We start from the raw sequence: 20,630 nt of genomic DNA, 5'->3' as shown, positions 1-20,630 counted from the left end.
AAGATAAACGATTGGTTATGGTGTTAAGCGGGCAAAACTCTATTACTTGGACTTGCAGTCAAAGGATTCAAATAAGTTGCAACAAGCCTTGATGGCAGATGGATCTGAGAGGGAGAAGAAAAGTATGAAATTTGGTTGTGGCATCGACGTCTGGGACATGCTTCCTTTAGTTATTTAAAAAAATTGTTTCCTAGTTTGTTTGCAAAGAGTGATATTTCTGATTTCCGTTGTGATATTTGTGAATTGACTAAAAGCCATCGTGCTTCGTTTTCGTTAATTTTGAATAAAAGTTCGCTTCCTTTTATGGTTATACATTCTGATATTTGGGGCCCATCCAAAGTCCTAACTTTGAGTGGCTCACACTGGTTTGTTACTTTTATTGATGATTGTACCAGAATGACCTGGTTATACTTGATGAAGACCAAAGATGAAGTGAACTTGTCGTTTCAAAATTTTCATAAAATGATTGAAACTCAGTACAATGCAAAGATTCAGGTTCTGCGTAGCGATAATGGTGAAGAATATCAGAGTTCTGATCTTCAAAAGTATTTGGAAGGACATGTCATCATTCATCAGACTACTTATTCCAATACACCCCAACAAAATGGAGTCGCTAAACGGAAAAATCGGCACTTGTTAAAAGTTGTTTGTGCTTCCTTAATAGCAACAAAAATACCGATATCTTATTGGGGAGAAGCAATCACATCTGCCGCATACTTGATCAATCGAGTACCTTCCAGCTCAATTGACTTCCAAACACCTCTCCAAGCTCTTACTAATGTCATAGTTGCCCCAACCGTCACAAATCTACCTCCTCGTGTTTTTGGTTGTATGGCATTTGTGCATCTACACAAACACCAACGCACCAAGTTAACTTCCCGTGCATTGCAATGTGTGTTTGTTGGATATGCATTACACAAAAAGGGATATCGATGTTACCATCCTCCAACTCGACAAATGTTTATTACAACGGATGTGGTGTTTCATGAAAATTCAATGTATTTTTCATCTGAGTCTGAACTTCAGGGGGGGTACCATAAGGAAATTCAGACTCTCGATTATGATTATCATATCTCTAAGGATGATGAATCTGGACAATCTGAACTAGTGAACCAGGAAGCGGGTGAATTGGATATGAGTGGTACAACTCTAGAACCAAGTAGTAATGACCACCCAAAAGCTGAAGAAGTGATAGAAGATGGGACAGACAGTACAATTGAACCATCTGAACAATTTGGGTCCGAAGATGCCTTCATTGAAATACCAAACCAATTGTCTTCTACTGAGGGTGTTCTTAATTTGGAACCTGATCCATTCATGAAAAGATTACCACACCGTCAAAATAGAGGTATTCCTAAACCCACATATGAACCTGAATTGTCTACCAAAGTCAAATATCCCATGAGCAACTATGCGTCTAACCATCGTTTGTCTGAATCAAATAAGTCATTTATAAATCAATTATCTACTGTAGCTATTCCTAACAGTGTGCAGGAAGCTTTAGCTGATCCAAGGTGGAAATCAGTCATGAATGAAGAGATGAAATCATTATAGAAGAATGAAACATGGGAACTTGTATAATGTCCATTAGGAAAGAAGCCAATTGGGTGTCGTTGGATTTATACTATGAAGTACAAGGCAGATGGTAGTATTAAACAATTTAAAGCAAGATTGGTAGCAAAAGGGTACACTCAAACTTATGGAATTGACTACACAGAGACATTTGTACTTGTGGCTAAGATCAACACAGTTCGAGTATTACTGTCTTTAGTTGCAAACTTGGATTGGCCATTATAACAGTTCGGTGTGAAAAATGTCTTTCTGCATGGCGAGTTATCTGAATACATATGGATCTTCCATCAGGATGCATGGTGTTAGAAAAACAATGTCAGAAGGTGTGCAAATTGAAGAAGTCATTGTATGGGTTGAAGCAATCTCTGAGAGCATGGTTTGGAAGGTTCACAAAGTCAATGAGAGCTTTTGGCTATCATCAAAGTAACTCAGATCACACTTTGTTCCTAAAAAAACAACATGGTAAGATTATGGCACTCATCATATATGTGGATGACATGGTAGTTACAGGAAATGATCCTGAAGAAAGAAAAGCTCTGCAGAATTATCTACGTAGAGAATTCGAAATGAAAGATCTAGGTCCTCTAAAATACTTTCTTAGGATTGAAGTTTCTCGATCAAGTAAAGGAATTTTTCTATCTCAAAGAAATTATGCCTTAGATCTTTTATAGGAGACTGGAATGTCGGGATGTCAACCTGTTAATACACCAATAGAAGAAGGTCTGAAATTGTGTATTGAGCCTAATCAAGTATCAACCGATAAGGAAAGATACCAAAGACTTGTAGAGAGATTAATGTACTTAGCTCATACAAGACTAGATCTTGCTTATGTATTGAGTGTAGTGAGTTAATACATGCATAATCCTGGAGAGCAACATATGAATACAATCATGCGTATTTTGAGGTATTTGAAGAATGCTTCTGGGAAGGGAATTTTGTTCACTAAAAATGTTGATCATCAGAGTATAGAAGTATATACTGATGCTGATTGGGCTGGTGTAGTGGATGATAGGTGATCTACATCTGGTTACTTTACCTTTATAGGTGGTAATCTTGTGACATGGAAAAGTAAGAAGCAGACTGTCGTCGCTCGTTCAAGTGCAGAAGCGGAATTTAGAGGTATGGCTCTAGGACCTTGTGAGGCATTATGGCTAAGACTCCTCTTACAGGATTTAGGTTACCTATCTAGGCAACCAATCCGATTGTTTTGTGACAATAAAGCCGCATGTGACATTGCTCATAATCCAGTACAATATGATCGTACAAAGCATGTCGAGGTGGATAGATTCTTCATTAAGGAAAAGTTGGATGATAAGATTGTGGAATTGCCTAAGATTCGATCAGAAGATCAATTGGCTTATATCCTCACCAAAGCTATCTCAAGTTAAGTGTTCTCAAAATTTTTAGACAAGTTGGGCATGTGTGACATCTATGCACCAACTTGAGGGGGAGTGTTGAGATATTAGGAATGCTTTCCTTATATCATTCTTTCCTTACATCATTCAGTGTTGAGATATTAGGAATGTTTAGATATTAGGAAAGTTGAGATATTAGGATATTAGTTGTTCTTTCCTTGCATCATTCTTTCCTTGTATCATTCTTTCCCATTCTTAGAATGGTGATTACCCTCTATATAAACTCTGTACATGAACGAATGAAAGAATGAATGAAAAAACTATCATTTATCAATTTGAAGACAAAAGAAGTGATAAAAGGGGAGAATCACAAGTTGGATCTCAAATACTCAGGTTAGATATTTTGAGATTCAAATTTCACTCAGAAAAGATAAGAAAAATGAAAGAGAGAAAAAAAAAACAAGAAAAATGAAGGAGGAATTTTGTTAACTTTTACTCCCTTGGATCTCAAAAATTATGAGGAAAATGATCGATGTCAAAGAAAATGAAAAACTCCACTTTTCCCACTCTCTCATCTCCTTCATTTTTTTTTTTTTTTTTGGTCTTTTTTTGGGAGGACAAAAAGAAAAGGAAGAACCAAGAATTGAAAATTGTGTCAAGAATTGACAAATACTTAGCAGTTCTGAGATTCAAATGCAGGCAAGATGCAAATAGGAAATGAACCCTACATGCAAATGGCATATATTATGGGTGCAACATAGCAAGGCCTCTAACTTTGAACTGATCTGATGAGATTGTAGAAAACTTTGTGATGTTCACTCTATGAATGTGCTTTAGTAGAATATCCTTCTATATGCGAACTGGTCTCCTTTTGTTCTCCTAAAAAAGTAGTTTAGGGTTTTGATACTCACTCAAAGAAAAACTATTAGAGAATTCATTACAATAGATTTTCTTTTTATTTTTAAATTCTTGTAATTAGTTGTAATTTCCTATTTTTGTTGTAATGCCCTAATTCTAGGATTGTTTTCTATTTTTGTGTTTTGGGCTAATTCTAGGATTGTTTCCTATTTTTTGTGTTTTCGGTAGATTGTTTCCTATTTTTGTGTTTTGGGCTAATTCTAGGATTGTTTCCTATTTTTTGTGTTTTGGGTAGATTGTTTCCTATTTTTGTGTTTTAGGTTTTGTGTATATATATTCATTCTTAATCAATGGAAAAGTCAAGTCATTGTTTCTCAATAATCCTCTCTCTAATTCAACATGGTATCAAGAGCCTAATTTTTTTGGGCGTATTTTCCTCTTCTTTTTTTCCCAGAAAAACCAGAAGAACTCTACAACCACTCTCCTCAATGGCTTCCAGTGCAACCCTCTCTTCCACCAACGATCCTATCACCATCCAAAACTCCCAAGATCCTCAACATCCCCTCCTTACAATCAATCTCTCCAATATCACCAAATTGTCATCCACCAATTATCTCACATGGAGCCTTCAAATCCAATCTCTTCTTGAAGGTTATGATCTTCATCACTTCATTGATGGCACTCATACTCCACCACCACCCACTGTCACCGTCACTGGTGTTGCATCCCCAAATCCGGCATATACAACCTGGAAGTGTCAAGATCGTCTCATCTTTAACGCTTCCTTGGTGCTATCTCTGTTTCACTACAACCGCTTATTGCCCGTACCACCATTTCCCTTGATGCATGGTAAACCTTAGCCAATACTTATGTCAAACATCTCGTGGTCATATTAAAAAATTGAATGAACAATTAAAGCGGTGTACCAAGGGCTCAAAATCAATTAGTGAATATATGCAGGTGATAAAGACTCATGCCGATGAACTTTCCCTTGGGGAAGCCAGTTGATGATGAGGTTCTTACTGATTAGGTTCTTGAAGGACTCAGTGATGAGTACAAATCCGTCATTGATGCAATTAATGCTTGTGACACGTCAATTTCTTTTGTTGAGCTCCATGAGAAACTTTTCAACAAAAAAGCATCTCTTCAGACCGCTCAAACCATCTCCTCTGTCACTACCTTCAACAGCAAATCCCACAACCTTCCAAACTCGTCCAAATTGGCATCCACCAGCCACCAATCCACAACAACCAGGCCCTACCCTTGCATTTTCTCCTCATGATCAACGCCAACCTAAACCTTATTTGTGTCGTTGTCAAGCATGCAGTATTCAATGACACACTGCCAAACAATGTCCGATGTTTCAACTTGTTACTAATCAACAATCCCCGACACCTCGTCCTCAAGGCACTCAGGGATATCGTCCCTCCACACCCTGGCAACCACGAGCCAATCATGTTGTTCTCGGCAACAACACTACTCTTACTTGGCTACTAGATAGTGGAGCATCTCACCACGTTATGTCTGACTTGAGTAATCTCTCTTTTCATAGCTCGTGTCAAGGATCTGATGATGTCATGATTGGTGATAGATCAGTCTTTCCCATCACACATACCGGTTCTACCACCATACCTACTTTTTCTCGCACTTTTACTTTACAAAACGTCTTTTGTGTCCCTTCCATGCAAAAGAACTTAATTTCAATTTATCAATTTTGCACTAATAACCATGTTTCTATTGAATTCTCACCCTCTGTTTTTCAGGTGAAGGATCTAAACACGAGAGCAATCATTTTGATGGGTGAACCTAAGGATGGCGTATATGAGTGGCCGACTACATTCCCTTCTGTTACCTTTTCACTGTTGCTTGCATTTTCCAGTGTCAATACCACTTCGTCCGAGTGGCACTTTAGACTAGGTCATCCATCATTTACTATTATGAAAAATATTGTCTCCAAGTTTTCTTTACCATTGTCTAGTCTGTTATCCTCTACCACACATTATAATGCCTATTCATGTAATAAAAGTCATAAAATTCCATTTTCTTCTTCTACCTTAACCTCATCCCATCCGCTTGAACTTTTCCTTTCTAATGTATGGACCTCTCATGTTTCTTATGTTGATGGTTTTTAGTACTATGTTATTTTTGTTGATCATTATACATGGCATATTTGGTATTATCCACTTAAAAGGAAATCCCATGTGTATGATGTCTTTGTGCGCTTCAAGGCATTGGTCAAAAACAAATTTAAATGCCGAATATCAAGCCCTTGATAATTTTCTCTCCACCAATGATATATCCCATCTTACTACACCAGCACATACACCTTAACACAATGGTATTTCTGAACGACGTTATCGTCATATTATTGAAACTAATCTATCTCTTCTCACTCATGCATCAATGCCTCTAACTTATTGGACTTACACTTTTGCCACTGTTGTATATCTCATCAACCATATGCTTACACCCACACTACATCTTTCATCTCCTTTTGACAAACTCTTTGAGTCTCCACCCAACTACACTAAACTTCGGTTGTTTGGTTGCTTATGTTATATGTGGCTTCATCATTATTCTCAACATAAACTTGACTCACGTTCCACTCCTTGTGTTTTTCTTGGTTACTCTTCAACACAAAGTGCCTATATCTGTCTTGATCTGTCCACTTCTAAAACATATATTTCTCGTCATGTCAAATTTCTTGAAAACTCTTTTCCTTTTACCACTCACCAATCCCATCTAGCTCGTCCCACCCTAGAGATCATTTCCAATTGGCTCCCCCCGGTCCAAACTCTACCCATTTCAAATGGCTCACTCAATACGCCTCCACAAAGGGATTCCTCATGTCAACATTCATCCCAAAATGCCCAATGGATCGACCACTCCTCCTCAGCAATCGAACGTTTACCACCAGAACCACACAATTCTAAGACCTCTTCTGCTTCAACCACAGCTCCACCCACCCATCAAAATACCCATCCCATGACCACTAGAGCCAAAAACAACATCCATAAACCCATAACCAAGATGAATCTCACTGCTGTCATTTCTCAACCATTAGAAATTGAGCCTCATACTATTAACCAAGCCCTAACCGATCCCAAATGGAGACAAACTATGAATGATGAATTTGATGCTCTTGTTCGGAATTGAACTTAGGAGCTTGTTCCATCTACTTCTATGCAGAATCTTGTTGGATGTAAGTGGGTTTTTCGTATTAAACTGCTTCCTAATGGTTCTGTTGATAGGTACAAAGCCAGATTAGTTGCCAAAGGTTTTCATTAGTGACCTGGAGTGGATTATCATGAAACCTTTAGTCTGGTTGTCAAGTCGACAACAATACGACTTGTTTAAAGCCTGACAGTCAGTAAAGGTTGGCAGTTGCGACAATTAGATGTTAATAATGCCTTTCTTCAAGGCCATCTTTCCGAAGAGGTCTACATGGCTCAGTCTCCGGGATTTGTTGATAGAGACAATCCAGCACATGTATGCAAATTAAAGAAGGCTATATATGGACTCAAGCAGGCCCCATGGGTTTGGTATCTTGAACTTCGCCAGTTCCTCATTGTCTGGGTTCACAAAATCCCATGCAGACACTTTTATATTCATTCTCTACTCAGGTGACATTACTATATATCTACTTGTTTATGTGGATGACATTATTATCACAGGTACCAACACCAACATTATTCAACGCTACATTGACCTCCTGGCACAAAGATTTTCAATCAAGGATCTTGACGCCTTGTCCTACTTTCTTGGCATTGAGGTTCTTACCACTCCATCTAGTCTGTTGCTTACTCAAAGGTGCTACATCTCTGATCTTCTTGCCCGGACAAAAATGTCTGGTGCAAAACCTCTTACTATACCACTTGTTACAAATGGAAATCTCACACTTCATTTAGGTACAACTCTGACTAACTGTACAGAATAGAACCATTGTTGGCAGTCTACAGTATCTTTGCCTTACTCGCCCAGACCTATCATATGTTGTTAATAAGCTATCCCAATTCATGCATTGCCCAACGTCTGAACATTGGAATGCTGCAAAACGACTGCTTCAATATCTGTGTGGCACATTGACTCATGGATTATTTCTTCATAAGGCAAATACATTTTCTCTTCATGTCTTCTCAAATGCAGATTGGGTTGGCAACAAAGACGATTATACCTCTACAAGTGCCTATATTGTCTATCTTGGTTGTCATCCAATTTCTTGGTCATCCAAGAAATAGCGTATAGTTGCTCAATCATCCACAGAGGCTGAGTATCGATCAGTTGCCACTACTACTTCAGAAATCAATTGGATTTGTTCCCTTCTCACAAAACTTGGCATCACTCTTCCTACACCACCTATTATCTATTGTGACAATGTTGGTGCCACCTATCTCTATATATTCTAATCCAGTCTTTCATTCGCGCATGAAACATGTGGCAATTGACTATCACTTTATTCGGGATCAAGTTCAATCAAGTGCTCTTCATGTTACTCATGTTTCCTCAGCAGATCAACTTGTCAATGCTCTAACTAAACCGCTTCCACGAAGTCGCTTCCAAGAATTACGGGTCAAGATTGGTGGAATCTATAAAGGAAGAAAAAGTGGGTTTCTCTGTACATGTACAAAGAAAGTTGATGTATTTAGATAGAAACTGTGGGTTAGTGAGATGCAAAGAAAGGTTAATTTTGTGGTCCTTTACAATAACTTTTGGACCTTTCTATAAAACTTCAAAAATAATATGATTGAAAATAATCTACAAGGATGGATTCTTGGATTGTGGATCCAAGATATTAAGAGGGTGGCTTACTGTATGGGACTATATAGTCCTACATTGAATCAAAGCTCTTTCCTAAATATTTTCTTTTAAATTTGATTTGGCTAAAAAGGAAAATATAATATGTAATATGGAGACAATAAACATCAATACAAATCATATTTAAATAATTTTCTAATAATATGCATGATTTTAATTATTGGTCTATAGAATATAAATTCTTTAAATTTTAAATTTAATTAAGATGCAAGATAAGACCAAGGAAAATGATTTAGCATATTACTAAAAATCTTGTATGAAATATTGGAAGAAACATTTTTATTAACATACACATGTATTTATTCTATAAATATTAACTTTTAAAATTTTTTAAATTAAGATGCAAGGTAAGCATTTATTATTGAAAGTATGAGACATTACTCAAGGATTATGACAATTAATTTTTTTTATTACATATATTTAATTAATTAATGATTTTTTAAAAATATTAGATTTTTAAATTTGGATTTAAGATGCATCATCAATCAAACTTTTGTTTATACATACATACATACATATATATATATATATATATATATATATATATACACTACTACAAAAAAAATGTAATTTATGACGCTTTTTTTCTTGACGCTTATATAAAGTGCCATTATTTATTCTCAAAAATGGGTATTAATGACGCTTGCATTATCTTGGCGCTTTAATGGGAGAAATAATGACGTTTTTAAATAATGGTGCTTTTTTAAGCGTCATTATACAATGAATTTCAAATAATGACACTTTTTTAAGTGCCATTGTAGGAGAACCTCAACCTTGGCGCTTTTAAAAGCGTCATTTTCTGTTCATTTTATAATTACTCACATTTTTCAATTTAAAAAAAAATAAATGTAATAAAGCCTTTTCCATACCCGATGCCCACACTCAAGTTTCATTACCAAATATGTCTCTAACTGAACCAGCAAGCTCCAGCCAATTTCGATTGAGAAAATGAAGTTCTTACTCCAAATCAAGAAGATAGCATTCATGGATGTTCCACCGATTTGACTATTTGGGTGCTGGATTGAGAGAAAGGAAATGAATGGAGATATGAGAGAAAGCTAGGGTTTTTTTAGATTCGTAGGTTGGGAGAGGCAAGAGGCAGCAAAGGCAGGTGCCTTCGGTTGAAGAGATAAGCAAGGAGGAAAGGTCGAAGAACCAGAGGAACAGAGGAAAGAAAAGAAGGAAGAAGAAAAAACCCAAAAGAGAGAGTTGTTGGGTACGAGCCCATATGTTCTCGTTTTCCCATGGATTCACATTCTTCACTATTGATTTCTGGGATTTGAGTGTGAATGCTTGTAAATCTGTTGTGGTTTTTGTTTATTATCAGTTATTTTCTTGGTTTGCATCTCCGATAAAAAGATATTATACCTTTGTTTTTAGGCTCAGTTGTGTCTCTCCTCTGTTTTTGTTCTCTGTTTCTTATGTTCTCTGGAAGATTTGGAAATGGTTCTATGGTGTTTGTAAGTTAGTTTGTGATGTTTGAATTTGTGGATACTATATTACAATTTTCATTTCTTTTCTTTAGTTTCCATTGGGTGTTAGTGGCATTGGAGATGAAGAAAATGATTGCATATTACCTTGATCCAATGGCCTGTCAACCATGTGATGATCTAAAGGACATAGTTAACATGTAAGTATATATTTTCTCCTATTTTAATACAATTGATAGTGTCTAAATAACATTTTTTTAATTCTTTTTGTAGGGCAATGAGAATCAACCCACCGGAAAAACAGAAAACATCAAAGAGAGCGCCAACTTGGGTGAAAGTGGTTGTAAGTACTTATTTGTTTAGATTAAAATATATTGCTTCACCACTTAATTTATGACAAAATTAGAAAATGGATGGTTATTAATATGATCATCAATAAGATGCTAAAGAAGTAAGAACATCATTCTAGTGTTTATTGCAATTGTTGATACTTTTCCCATAGTGCCCAAGACAACCAGGTAGTGTGGAATGTGGGTATTACGTGATGAGATATATGAAGGAAATCATTGCTAATCCAAACCAACTAACATCAAAGGTTTGCACTCAATTCAATTCATATGGTTGGTCATTTTACTATAGCATTTTTTTTTTTTTTTTTTTTGTCAATTGAACTTAGTGAATTGTATATGTCACTCCAATTCAGTTTTGCGGGAAGAAATCATATAGTGAAATGGAAATTAATGAAGTTCGATCATATTGGGTTATGTTAGTGACTCAGTTAATCATTACTCATGTTTGAAGGTACCTCTATAACTTATAGTCTAATACAACTTCATATTCTTTTAAAGATGTAGTCAATATTTTGTTAATGTTAATTTTATAATGGATTTATTCACAATGATAATTTGTTAATGTATATCTTTGTACTCCTAGTTGGCAGTGTTTTCAATATGGATCATTTTGGGGGTTGCTCTATTATGATTGATGTATAGTTGGCATATTGAGAGGTGAAGCCAAGTAGACATGGTAGGTGTAACAACTTTTGTATATTTCCTCTACAAATTATTATCAGTTAGATTTGGAGAAATCCTACAATAGCATAGCTACAAAAATTCCTGCATGTCCAAGCTCATTTTCGTAGAACCTTTAGTTTCATTACATGTGCATGAATTAGGAATTTGTCTATTCTCTACAAAAGCATTTTTGGTCTTTAAGATTACTAGCTTTGTAAACTTCTTTAATCTAAATTTATAAAGGTCTCCTACTATACTAATGGGCTTAAAGTCTATAATATCTTGTACTTCCATTTTCTTTTACATAAAAAATAGGAAGTTAGTTTAAAACTTCTTACAAATAAGCCTATGGAAGGAAATAGCACCTCTTACTAATTGGTTGTTAAATTGTTTATTATATATTCTTTAGGTTGTACAAAAAGGCATAGGTCATTCTATTAACAACGTCACTACTGCTCTTGATGAAGGACACCCACAAACAATTCAAAATATATCATCAAAAGAATTTTGAGGTAACATGTTGTGGTTATTGTAAGTTTTATGAATCAATTCCATGTTTAGAGATCATTTCATGCAAGTTCCATATTTAGATAATAGATATCCTCATATTATTAAATGTTGATATACTAATACAATAAGAAGAACATAGATATTTTAACACAATTTTATAATTTTACATAAATATGTTAATTTACAATTTTATAATTTTTTGGACTTCTAGTTTTTTTTGTTTTTTTTTTCATTCCTTAGTTCCTTCTCATGCAAAACATCTAATGTCTTGTACAACCTATAAGAAGAATGAGAAGATGTTAATGATTGAAGTTTCATAAATAAGATAAAAATCATACCAAAATAGTCAATGAGATAAAAACTTTTTTTTCTGTTTTTTAAAAAAAAATAGAATAAGAGTTCTAAAATATTTAGAAATTTGGTGAAATAAAATTATTGGAGTTTGTTAAGTTCTTTTGATATTTTGAAATTTATTGCAATGGAAGAAAGATATTTTGGAAATTTAGAAATTGGCATATACACATTTCATTTACAAAGTTGTTTCTTAACTATTTGTTAATACTAATAAATATGTAACCCTCTCAATTATTTTGCAGATTGAGCATCTAGAAAGTGAGTTACAACCATCCTTTTGCACTTGGAAGAAAAATGATGTAAAACTAGATGTAGTGAAGGTTATGAACAATTCAAAGTTGAAGAAGTTGTAAAATTGTTGGTTTTAGTTGTTGATTATGTATGATGTTTATGGATAAATTGTAATAGTGAAAAAGGAAGACCATATTTGATACTTTTTGTTAATGGAGATTCTTAAATTAAGTTTTCATTATTAATTTAATTGTTGATAGAAAATTATAAAACAGGGCATAATTATGACATTTTAATTTCTGGGCTATTAAAATTTTATATGAGATAAGATGATGCTTTTTTAAAGCGTCATGCTTTACTTGAATAACAGAAGATGACACTTCTCAAAAGCGTCAAGGTTGATGTTAAAAAAACATGGCATTTTTTTTTAGTGTCAAGGTATAAAATGTTATACAATGACACTTATTATGAGTGTCAATGTTGCTCCTACAAATAAAAAGCTATAAGATGACACTTATATTGAGTGTCAATGTTGCTTCTACTTATACAATGATGCTTTATTAAGTGTCAACATTGCTCCTACAAATAAAAAGTTATAAGATGACACTTATATTGAGTGTCAATGTTGCTTCTACCTATACAATGACGCTTCATTGAGTATCAATATTGACATGAATGAAATTATTAACATATGATGACACTTATAAAGCGTCAATGTTTCAAATAATGACACTTACTATGAGCGTCATGGTTGACGTGCAAAGAAGATGATGCTTCTAAAAAGTGTCAACGTATGCGATTTAAAAAATGACGGTCTAATATATGACGCTTTTAAAAAAGCGTCATCTTATATCTATCTTGACACTTAAAAAGCGTCATCTTTTGACATTTTCCTTGTATATATATATATATATATATATAAATTTTGAATTTGAGATGTATTATTAATCCCTTCTCCATTGTAAAGAATCAATTTCTTTTCATAAAGAAATCTATAGTATTTATACTATTTTAGAAAATCTAAAAACATAATAAAATTCCCAAAATGTCCAAAAATATGCAAAAGAGTCAAATGGGGAAGTCCTTGAGCGAAATTTTGGAAATCCTAACTCGTATCGAAAATTTCAATACCTCTACAAAGGTGTTGAAATAAACTTTATCAAATGTCCAACCCTTCTAGACCTACGACACACTTTCAATGATGTATCAAATTGATTTCAACATGTATCGAAGTGTATCTTTATGTATTGAGATCTATCAAAATTGTATCTTAATGTTTTGAAATTCATTTTGATAAACCCTCAAACTTTATGTATGTTTGAAATGTTTTTATAGGAAAATTTTGATACCTACACTATATCAAAGTGAGTATTAAAATTTATCTCTTGTATCGAAATGGCATCAAAATTCATTTTGATAAACACCTGAACTCAATTACCTCACTACGGAATTGAAATGGGTATTGAAATGCATTTCTCGTATCAAATTGTGTATCATTTCATATCAAAATTCATTTCAATAATACCCCAAACTCACTACATCCAAATTGACTCTACTCCCTTGTATTGAAGTTGTGTTGAAATCCATTCTTATATATCGAAATTCCTCTTTTTCCTTACATTCTTCATTGGATGAGTTTTGGTGAAGGATCTTATATATATGTCATAGAAAATTAATGTATGATGAGTGGTCAAAGCACACAACACCCAAAAGATCAAATAGTATCCCTCACATAAATATAACAAAGTGAAGAGGGTGGCCATAATGTAAGAGTGTTGGTAATGGATTTTAATTCTTTCAAAAGATTTTGTTTAGGATAGGCAATAAAAAAATAATAAATAAATAAAAACATAGATATATGTGGAAAATCCTAAATTGAAAAAATCACAAGTAGAGGAAAAGAAAATCTATTATATCAAAAAATTAATACAAAATGAGAGAGTTGTAAGTGGCTATAGCTATAATCATCATAACCCTAAAACTATACATCATTAGAGTTTTAAGAAAGCTATATATATATATAAAGAGAGAGAGAGAGAGAGAGAGAGAGAGAGAGAGAGAGAGAGAGAGAGAGAGAGAGAGAGAGAGTATAATTAACAAAGCGGGTCCATGAGTTCCCACACCCCCAATAGGTTCAATGGTGGGCTATAGGATTGAGCCTATCAACTCAATCTCTCCGTTATCACCACAAAGCCCCCAAAAAATTGTAATTACACCACATGTCGCACTACGAACTTTTCAGGTTGAACCAAATAAAATTTAGATCACCAAACTCTAATAGATTCAAATATGGCACGTCTCAAGAAATCCATGCATAAGCCAAATACAATATTTAAATAAATAAAAAATCATCACATTGTTAAAAACTTATTCTCACATTTATGTTAATTTTGTGAGATGTTAGGTTGAAAGCATCCTTTGAATAGAGGACTTCAATTTAAATGCAAAAGTTTGAAATTGTATCTTGAAGAATTTATTTCAAATAATTTGTATTAAAATTATTTCTTCAAGAAACACCTTCCTATGCTATAAATTTGAAAATAAAAATTCCAATTATCATACATAACAAAATATTTTTACAACAGGGTTTTTTTTAATAAATATTTTATTTAAAAAAATGTAAATGGATTAAAAAATGAAAATCCAAGAGAAGGATGGGGGTGTTACAGGAGATTTAATTCAAATCTAAGAGAGGTGGTGTGGTTTTGATTTTGCTTTCCCCCCAGATTATCAAGTGAGGACCAAAATAAAGAGTGGCTGTCAAGATTTACATCAGAAAATATCTCTTTGAGCCATCCCACACCGCCCAGTCTCCATCCCTATAAATGTAAGATACAACGTATATGGCCAGCAATGTTCCGTAAATATCCTTCCTCCCAAGCTCAAAAATCCTACAAGACATGAAAAGCTCTTACACTTAAAATCAAAATCAACCTCACAATCCTCCAAATATCCTTTAAAGGAAACACATCCATTGACTAGCTACCTATCTTTTGTAATTTTGTTTTCGTCTTTTTTCATTTTTTGTAATATCCAACTTGAAGTAAGCCACACAATATGGAATCTAGTTTCTAATAAGACACGTACACCTGTCATTCACCATACAAAAGCACTCTACAGTGACATGGGAGCTGAAGGCCCACCCATTCTCCTTTCCTTTATTCCCACACATCAAGCTTCAAGTAATCTTCAATAGGAGAAACCAAGGAAGAAGATAAAAGAAGCAGCCCTTTTCTCCTTTCATGGCTGAAGGAGAAACCACCAAAATGGATCCACAGAATTCCATAGAAGAGCCCAACCATCCAGTTGGTGAGTCAGTTGCACCAGAGCACAAGAAGCCCAAACACCACCAGCCCTGCGAGGATCGAGCTGAACCACACAACCCCTTTGATGCCAGTCATGCCGAATCACAAAGCCAGTCTCCAGTCACCCCTGATGAGTCCAACCACGATGAAACTGAATCACAAACTCAGTCTCCTCCTACAGTAGTGGATGTTACAAAAGAACCCATCAAAACGGAGGCCTTGGCGTCATCGGAGGACAATGGACGAGACCGGCTGAAGAGGCACCGAGTTGAGGTGGCCGGCAGGGTGTGGATTCCAGATATATGGGGACAGGAGGAGCTGATGAAGGATTGGACTGACTGCTCCGTCTTCGACGCTTCATTGGTGAGTAGTAGAATAATGTCAGCTCGAGCGGCATTGATGGCTGAGGGAAGAAGACCTAATTCAAGCAGATTAAGGATAGAGAATAGATGTTGAAGTTATTCTCAGTCAAGCATAAGTTTTGCTTCCTTCATTTTTTTTCTTTCATCACGATAGCCTGCCTATATCTGTTCTTCATCCTTATCTCCCTGTTTGTTTAGTATAGGTATAAATATATGTTATCTATATGAACTTCTTTTTTTCCAGTTATCTAGGCTGGTATATTGCAGAATGATATTTCTCTTGTTGATAAGTTATAATCAATCTCATGAGCCCTTTTCTGATCTGAGAATTGAGTTGTGCGATTGGTGTGTGGACTCGCTGTTGGTGATTTAATTGCTCAATCAGTGAAACGTTTTACCCTTTGTATATATAGACCTATTTTTCCGTGTAAATAAATTAATTTTAGATGGCAACAAGACTGGTCACCCTCATCTCGACCCGTCTGGAAAACGACACTAGGATATATACATCCTGAGCTGCACACCACACAAGAAAGTAGTGACAAAGAGAAAACAATGGCCAAGGCGAGAGATGGACCAATGAGTACTGCCCACTATTCAAGCATACAGTTGCTAAAAACGCCCTTCTCGATTATTAATTTTGAATGAATCATAACATTTTGTTATGATTGACTTTACGGAGTCTCTCACTCAGTTAGATAAGATAGTTCCACCCCATATCTAAAACAAATATATAATCTTTCTTCTTTCAGAGGGTGTTGCATTTGAAATGATATCTTGAGTTTGAATTATACTTTCTATTCAATATGGAGGTTAAGGTAAAGTGAAGCTTCTTTTTTATTGATATTGATTGTATGGCTGCATTCTTTCTGGGCTTCCGACTTTTCATTACCATAGATAAAATTCACTTTATGGTGAAAATAGGAGTAAAATAAGAATACACAGGTTCACGTGGAAAACCATGCCTTAAATGAAAGAATCACGGGGGTAGAGGAGAAAAAAAATCCACTATATCAAAAATTAGTACAAAAGGGGAACAAAAATATAATCATTATCATAACCCTAAAACTATACAACACACTATATATATATAGTTTATACGGCAAGGGTAAGCCCCAATACCCACAACGCATCAATGCTATCACCCTAATAGGACCAATCCCCTCAAAAAATCTCATAATTTTAACTTCATTACATACGTGACATCTTAAACTTTTCAGATCAAACCAAATAAAATTCAAAACACCAAACTCTAATATAAATATTATCTCAAATCAATTACATCACCATCCACCAAATAAAAGTTTCCCTATTGGTTGAGTAGGACATATATATATATATATATATATATATATATATATATATATATATAGCATGATTGGTTGTCTAGTGCACCCAATAAAAGTTGACACCATCTTTCCCTATCGGCTGAGTAGGCAAGCATTTTTTTTTCCTCAAAAAAAAATGTATTTAGTAATTTTTTTAAAAAGAGAGATCTTCCATCTTTTATTCAAAGAAAAATATTTGTGTATTTTTTTAAAGAGAGATTTTTTTTGTTACTACAGTATATTTCTAAAGGCATGCAGTTTTTGAATAGTTATAAAACTCCAAGAAATTGTTCCTTATTATTGGATTCCCATTTAAACACCCAAACCTATTTCCAACAACTAAAGTATTATAATTAATGGTGGGCATCATGCAATTAAGATCAAGCATCACTGCTCGCCTAAAAGTCTCACATTAAAGCAATTTTCTAGAATAAAATAAGATGATCATACTGCATTTTTTTTTTCTTGTTTCATTTTCTAGTAACCAATAAAATAGGGTGACCATATATAGAAAGTGCTTTTGTTTTCCTCTTTCATTTTCTGGTAAGCAACAGAGCAAGTGCTTATACGAGTTTTTTTTTTTCCAGGACTCCAGAAAGGAAGTACAACAAATCAAGTGGGTTAGGAAATTGACGTTCACTAAGAGGAAATTCCTAACTGTTGTTACTGTTCACAAGTTTTGCATGCACCAATACCACAATTGCTTATATGGGAACAAATAAGCACAGATATGCCCTTCGAGTACCCTAAATTTTGACCAATGGGCACATAATACGATGGATATGCAACTTCAAGTGAGAGAACTTGTATGCATTTTGGAGCTCATGAATGCTACTTTTTGGAGCTCGATGAGATCGAATTGGTGTCAAGATAGACAATGCATGCATTTTGGAGCTTCGATCATCAAGATAATTACTTGTCCGATCAGTGTCAAAGAAGGCATGCAATTGAATTGTTTAACTACCATTGAGGAAGGGTGATGTAGGACAACCCTAGGATGGTTGCCTACACTTAAGGGTAGGTGGACTAGGGTTTTATTTTTAGGGTGTAAGGAGAGGAATAAGGAATAAATTTTATGGTAGAGAAAATTATAAGATAAGAAATAGAGAGAAAGAAGAAACAATGAAGAAAAGATGGAAAACCTTAGAGTCTCACTAAAGTTTTTTAGGAGTCTCACCTAGAAGAAAATCAATGAAATCTCATTATTGAGGGTTGCAACCTTGCAATGAAAAAAAGTATAATAATATTCATCAAATTCATTCCTTTTATTTACATTGATTAGTCTATTTATAGGCTTCTCTAATAAATTCAAAGTTTACTAGAACTCTAATAACCTATTATGATTCTAATTCTAATTATAACATCCAAAGTCTACTAGGTCGACTCTAATAACCTATCATGACTCAAATTTTAATTATATTATAACTCAACTAACTAATCCTAATTAAACTCCAACAAATATTAATCCTAATTTAATTCCAAGTAATATTAATCTTACTTTAATTACAACTAATACTAATTCCCTTTCTTAATATATATCTTGAAGATTCATCCTCATCAAAGGACCTTAATTTTGCACTTTAAGAAGCAAAGCACTTTTTTAGCTACCGTCCAACGAGTTTGAGAAGGGAAGTGCATGAATTGATAGAGTTTGTTGATAGAAAATGAATATTATGGCTGAGTTATTGATAAGTATTAGACAGCCCTAATTATGACTTGCCAATATTTAGTGGTATTGGCATGTAGTGATCCATCGTGAACGAGCAAGAGCGTTGAAGTGGACAAAGGAGTGGTCATTTTTTTGGCTCCAACTTGGACCATTGTAGGAGATCTCATAAATACTTATGTTGAGAGAGAATATTAAAGATACCATTTACATAAATAAGCTTGCAATAAGCTTTGAAATGAAGGAGTTGTTGCGTGATGATAAGATCATGCACATAAATAAGTAGATGATGATGTTGTGCATGGATTGGATGAATAGTAAGGCGCCGAATTTGAAGCTCTGAGAGCCAGAGGATATAATAAACTTGCTAAGTTTCTTATCCAAAACTCAATGAGTCTATTTGAGGCTATAGATAATCGTATGAAGCCTACAAACATGTTTGAAATGATTAGCATCCTCAGATTCGGATGGTCAAGACACGAATATCTTTGCATGAAGTGACCCATGTAGAAAAACATTATCCATGTCGGGTTGACATATTAGCCAACCATGACGAAGGGCATTGCAAAATACTACACGAATTATGGTAGACTTCACAATATGATTAAAAGTTTCATGATAATCAATTTGGATGTTTGATAAAAAATGAAAAAAAAGAAAAAGAAAAAACCCTTTGTTTAATAGTGTGTTTTGTAACCCTCAATAACCAAATGGAAGAGATGTTGAATGGATTGGTTTTTTCTCTTTTTCTTCCACACAGTCCGACCCACTCAAAACAAAGACATATAATGGGCTCTACTTTGGGCCGATGCACTCATTATCTTATGCTGTGAATGAACATTATAAATGTCCTGTTGTCCTCATCTCCTTCCTATGTGAGACGGATATTGAGCCTTTTTCTGAAAAAGAGAAAAACACACATGTAAAGGGTACAAGGAATGGGATTGCGAACATTGTGTTCCTCATGCTTGTTATTGATAAAAAGCAAATTAAAAATAAAATAACATGATTGCTTTCAAAAAATTTTAAATAATAAATATATATATATATATATATGAGTATTATAAGTAAAGAATTTTTTTCTATTTCAAATTTAAATTCAATTTAAAATATTTGTACATTTATATTTATCCTCAATTTAATTTGATAATATCAAATATGAAAAATAAAAATATATTATTATTTAATTCATATTAAATTTTGTAGTTATTTTTTATTTTAATAACATATAAATTATAAATTTATAATGTCACAACTGTGGTTCAATCATTGAATCGTAAACTGATAACTTTTTCGATTTAATAACCGGTCGTATTCTAAAAACTGATCAAGTAGCCTCCAATACCTTGATTAGGGTGTCTTTTGATGCGAAACACTCACTTGCAACCAAGTTTTTAGCCGATGCACACCAAGGCACCTTTTGAAGCACACCCCATGCTTTTTTTCTTTTTTTTAATTTATACCTCTTCTAGATTTTATTGCCGTATGTATTTGACTGCAGAAAGAAGGTATAACATTTAGACTAACATGCACCAGTCAAATTCTCTGCTCCTACTTTCAATGCAAAGTTGCAAACTGAGAGGACCAGCTGCTGAATCATTCTTATGCTTGTTCCTGTAAAATGGGCGTTGTGAAGCTTTGCATATGGCTGCAACTAATTGATTGTTAGGCCCCAATGAACACTGAGCTTCGTGTAGGAATGGTGCCTCATTATGATGGAATTGAAGAAACGAGTACCCATTTGGCATGCCAACCTATTTGTTCAAACTGTTCAGACATTGCTTTTTGATGTCAGATTCCAATGCCATATGCTGGTGGGGTTTCAATAATG

The 20,630-nt window shown here is 34.3% G+C and overlaps 1 protein-coding gene and 1 long non-coding RNA gene across 2 annotated transcripts; both read left to right on the top strand.

The window, feature by feature from the left end:
* The first annotated feature begins 10,348 nt into the window (after nt 1-10,348).
* Nucleotides 10,349-12,196, top strand: LOC117932644. Its single transcript, XR_004654197.1, has 5 exons — nt 10,349-10,625; nt 10,734-10,831; nt 10,964-11,056; nt 11,453-11,555; nt 12,150-12,196. It is a non-coding gene; the product is annotated as an uncharacterized LOC117932644 (long non-coding RNA).
* Nucleotides 12,197-15,316: 3,120 nt separating this feature from the next.
* LOC117932573 (protein BIC1-like) lies at nt 15,317-16,128 on the top strand. The gene has a single exon (XM_034853850.1). The coding sequence runs from the start codon at nt 15,381-15,383 to the stop codon at nt 15,897-15,899; it is 519 nt and encodes a 172-aa protein (XP_034709741.1). The 5' UTR covers nt 15,317-15,380; the 3' UTR covers nt 15,900-16,128.
* The last annotated feature ends 4,502 nt before the right edge of the window (nt 16,129-20,630 follow it).

This window comes from Vitis riparia, chromosome 15 (assembly GCF_004353265.1).
Source record: "Vitis riparia cultivar Riparia Gloire de Montpellier isolate 1030 chromosome 15, EGFV_Vit.rip_1.0, whole genome shotgun sequence".
Taxonomy (NCBI): Eukaryota; Viridiplantae; Streptophyta; class Magnoliopsida; order Vitales; family Vitaceae; genus Vitis; species Vitis riparia.
The sequence above is the reverse complement of the archived record's forward strand: the minus strand, read 5'-3'. Positions and strand labels throughout refer to the sequence as shown.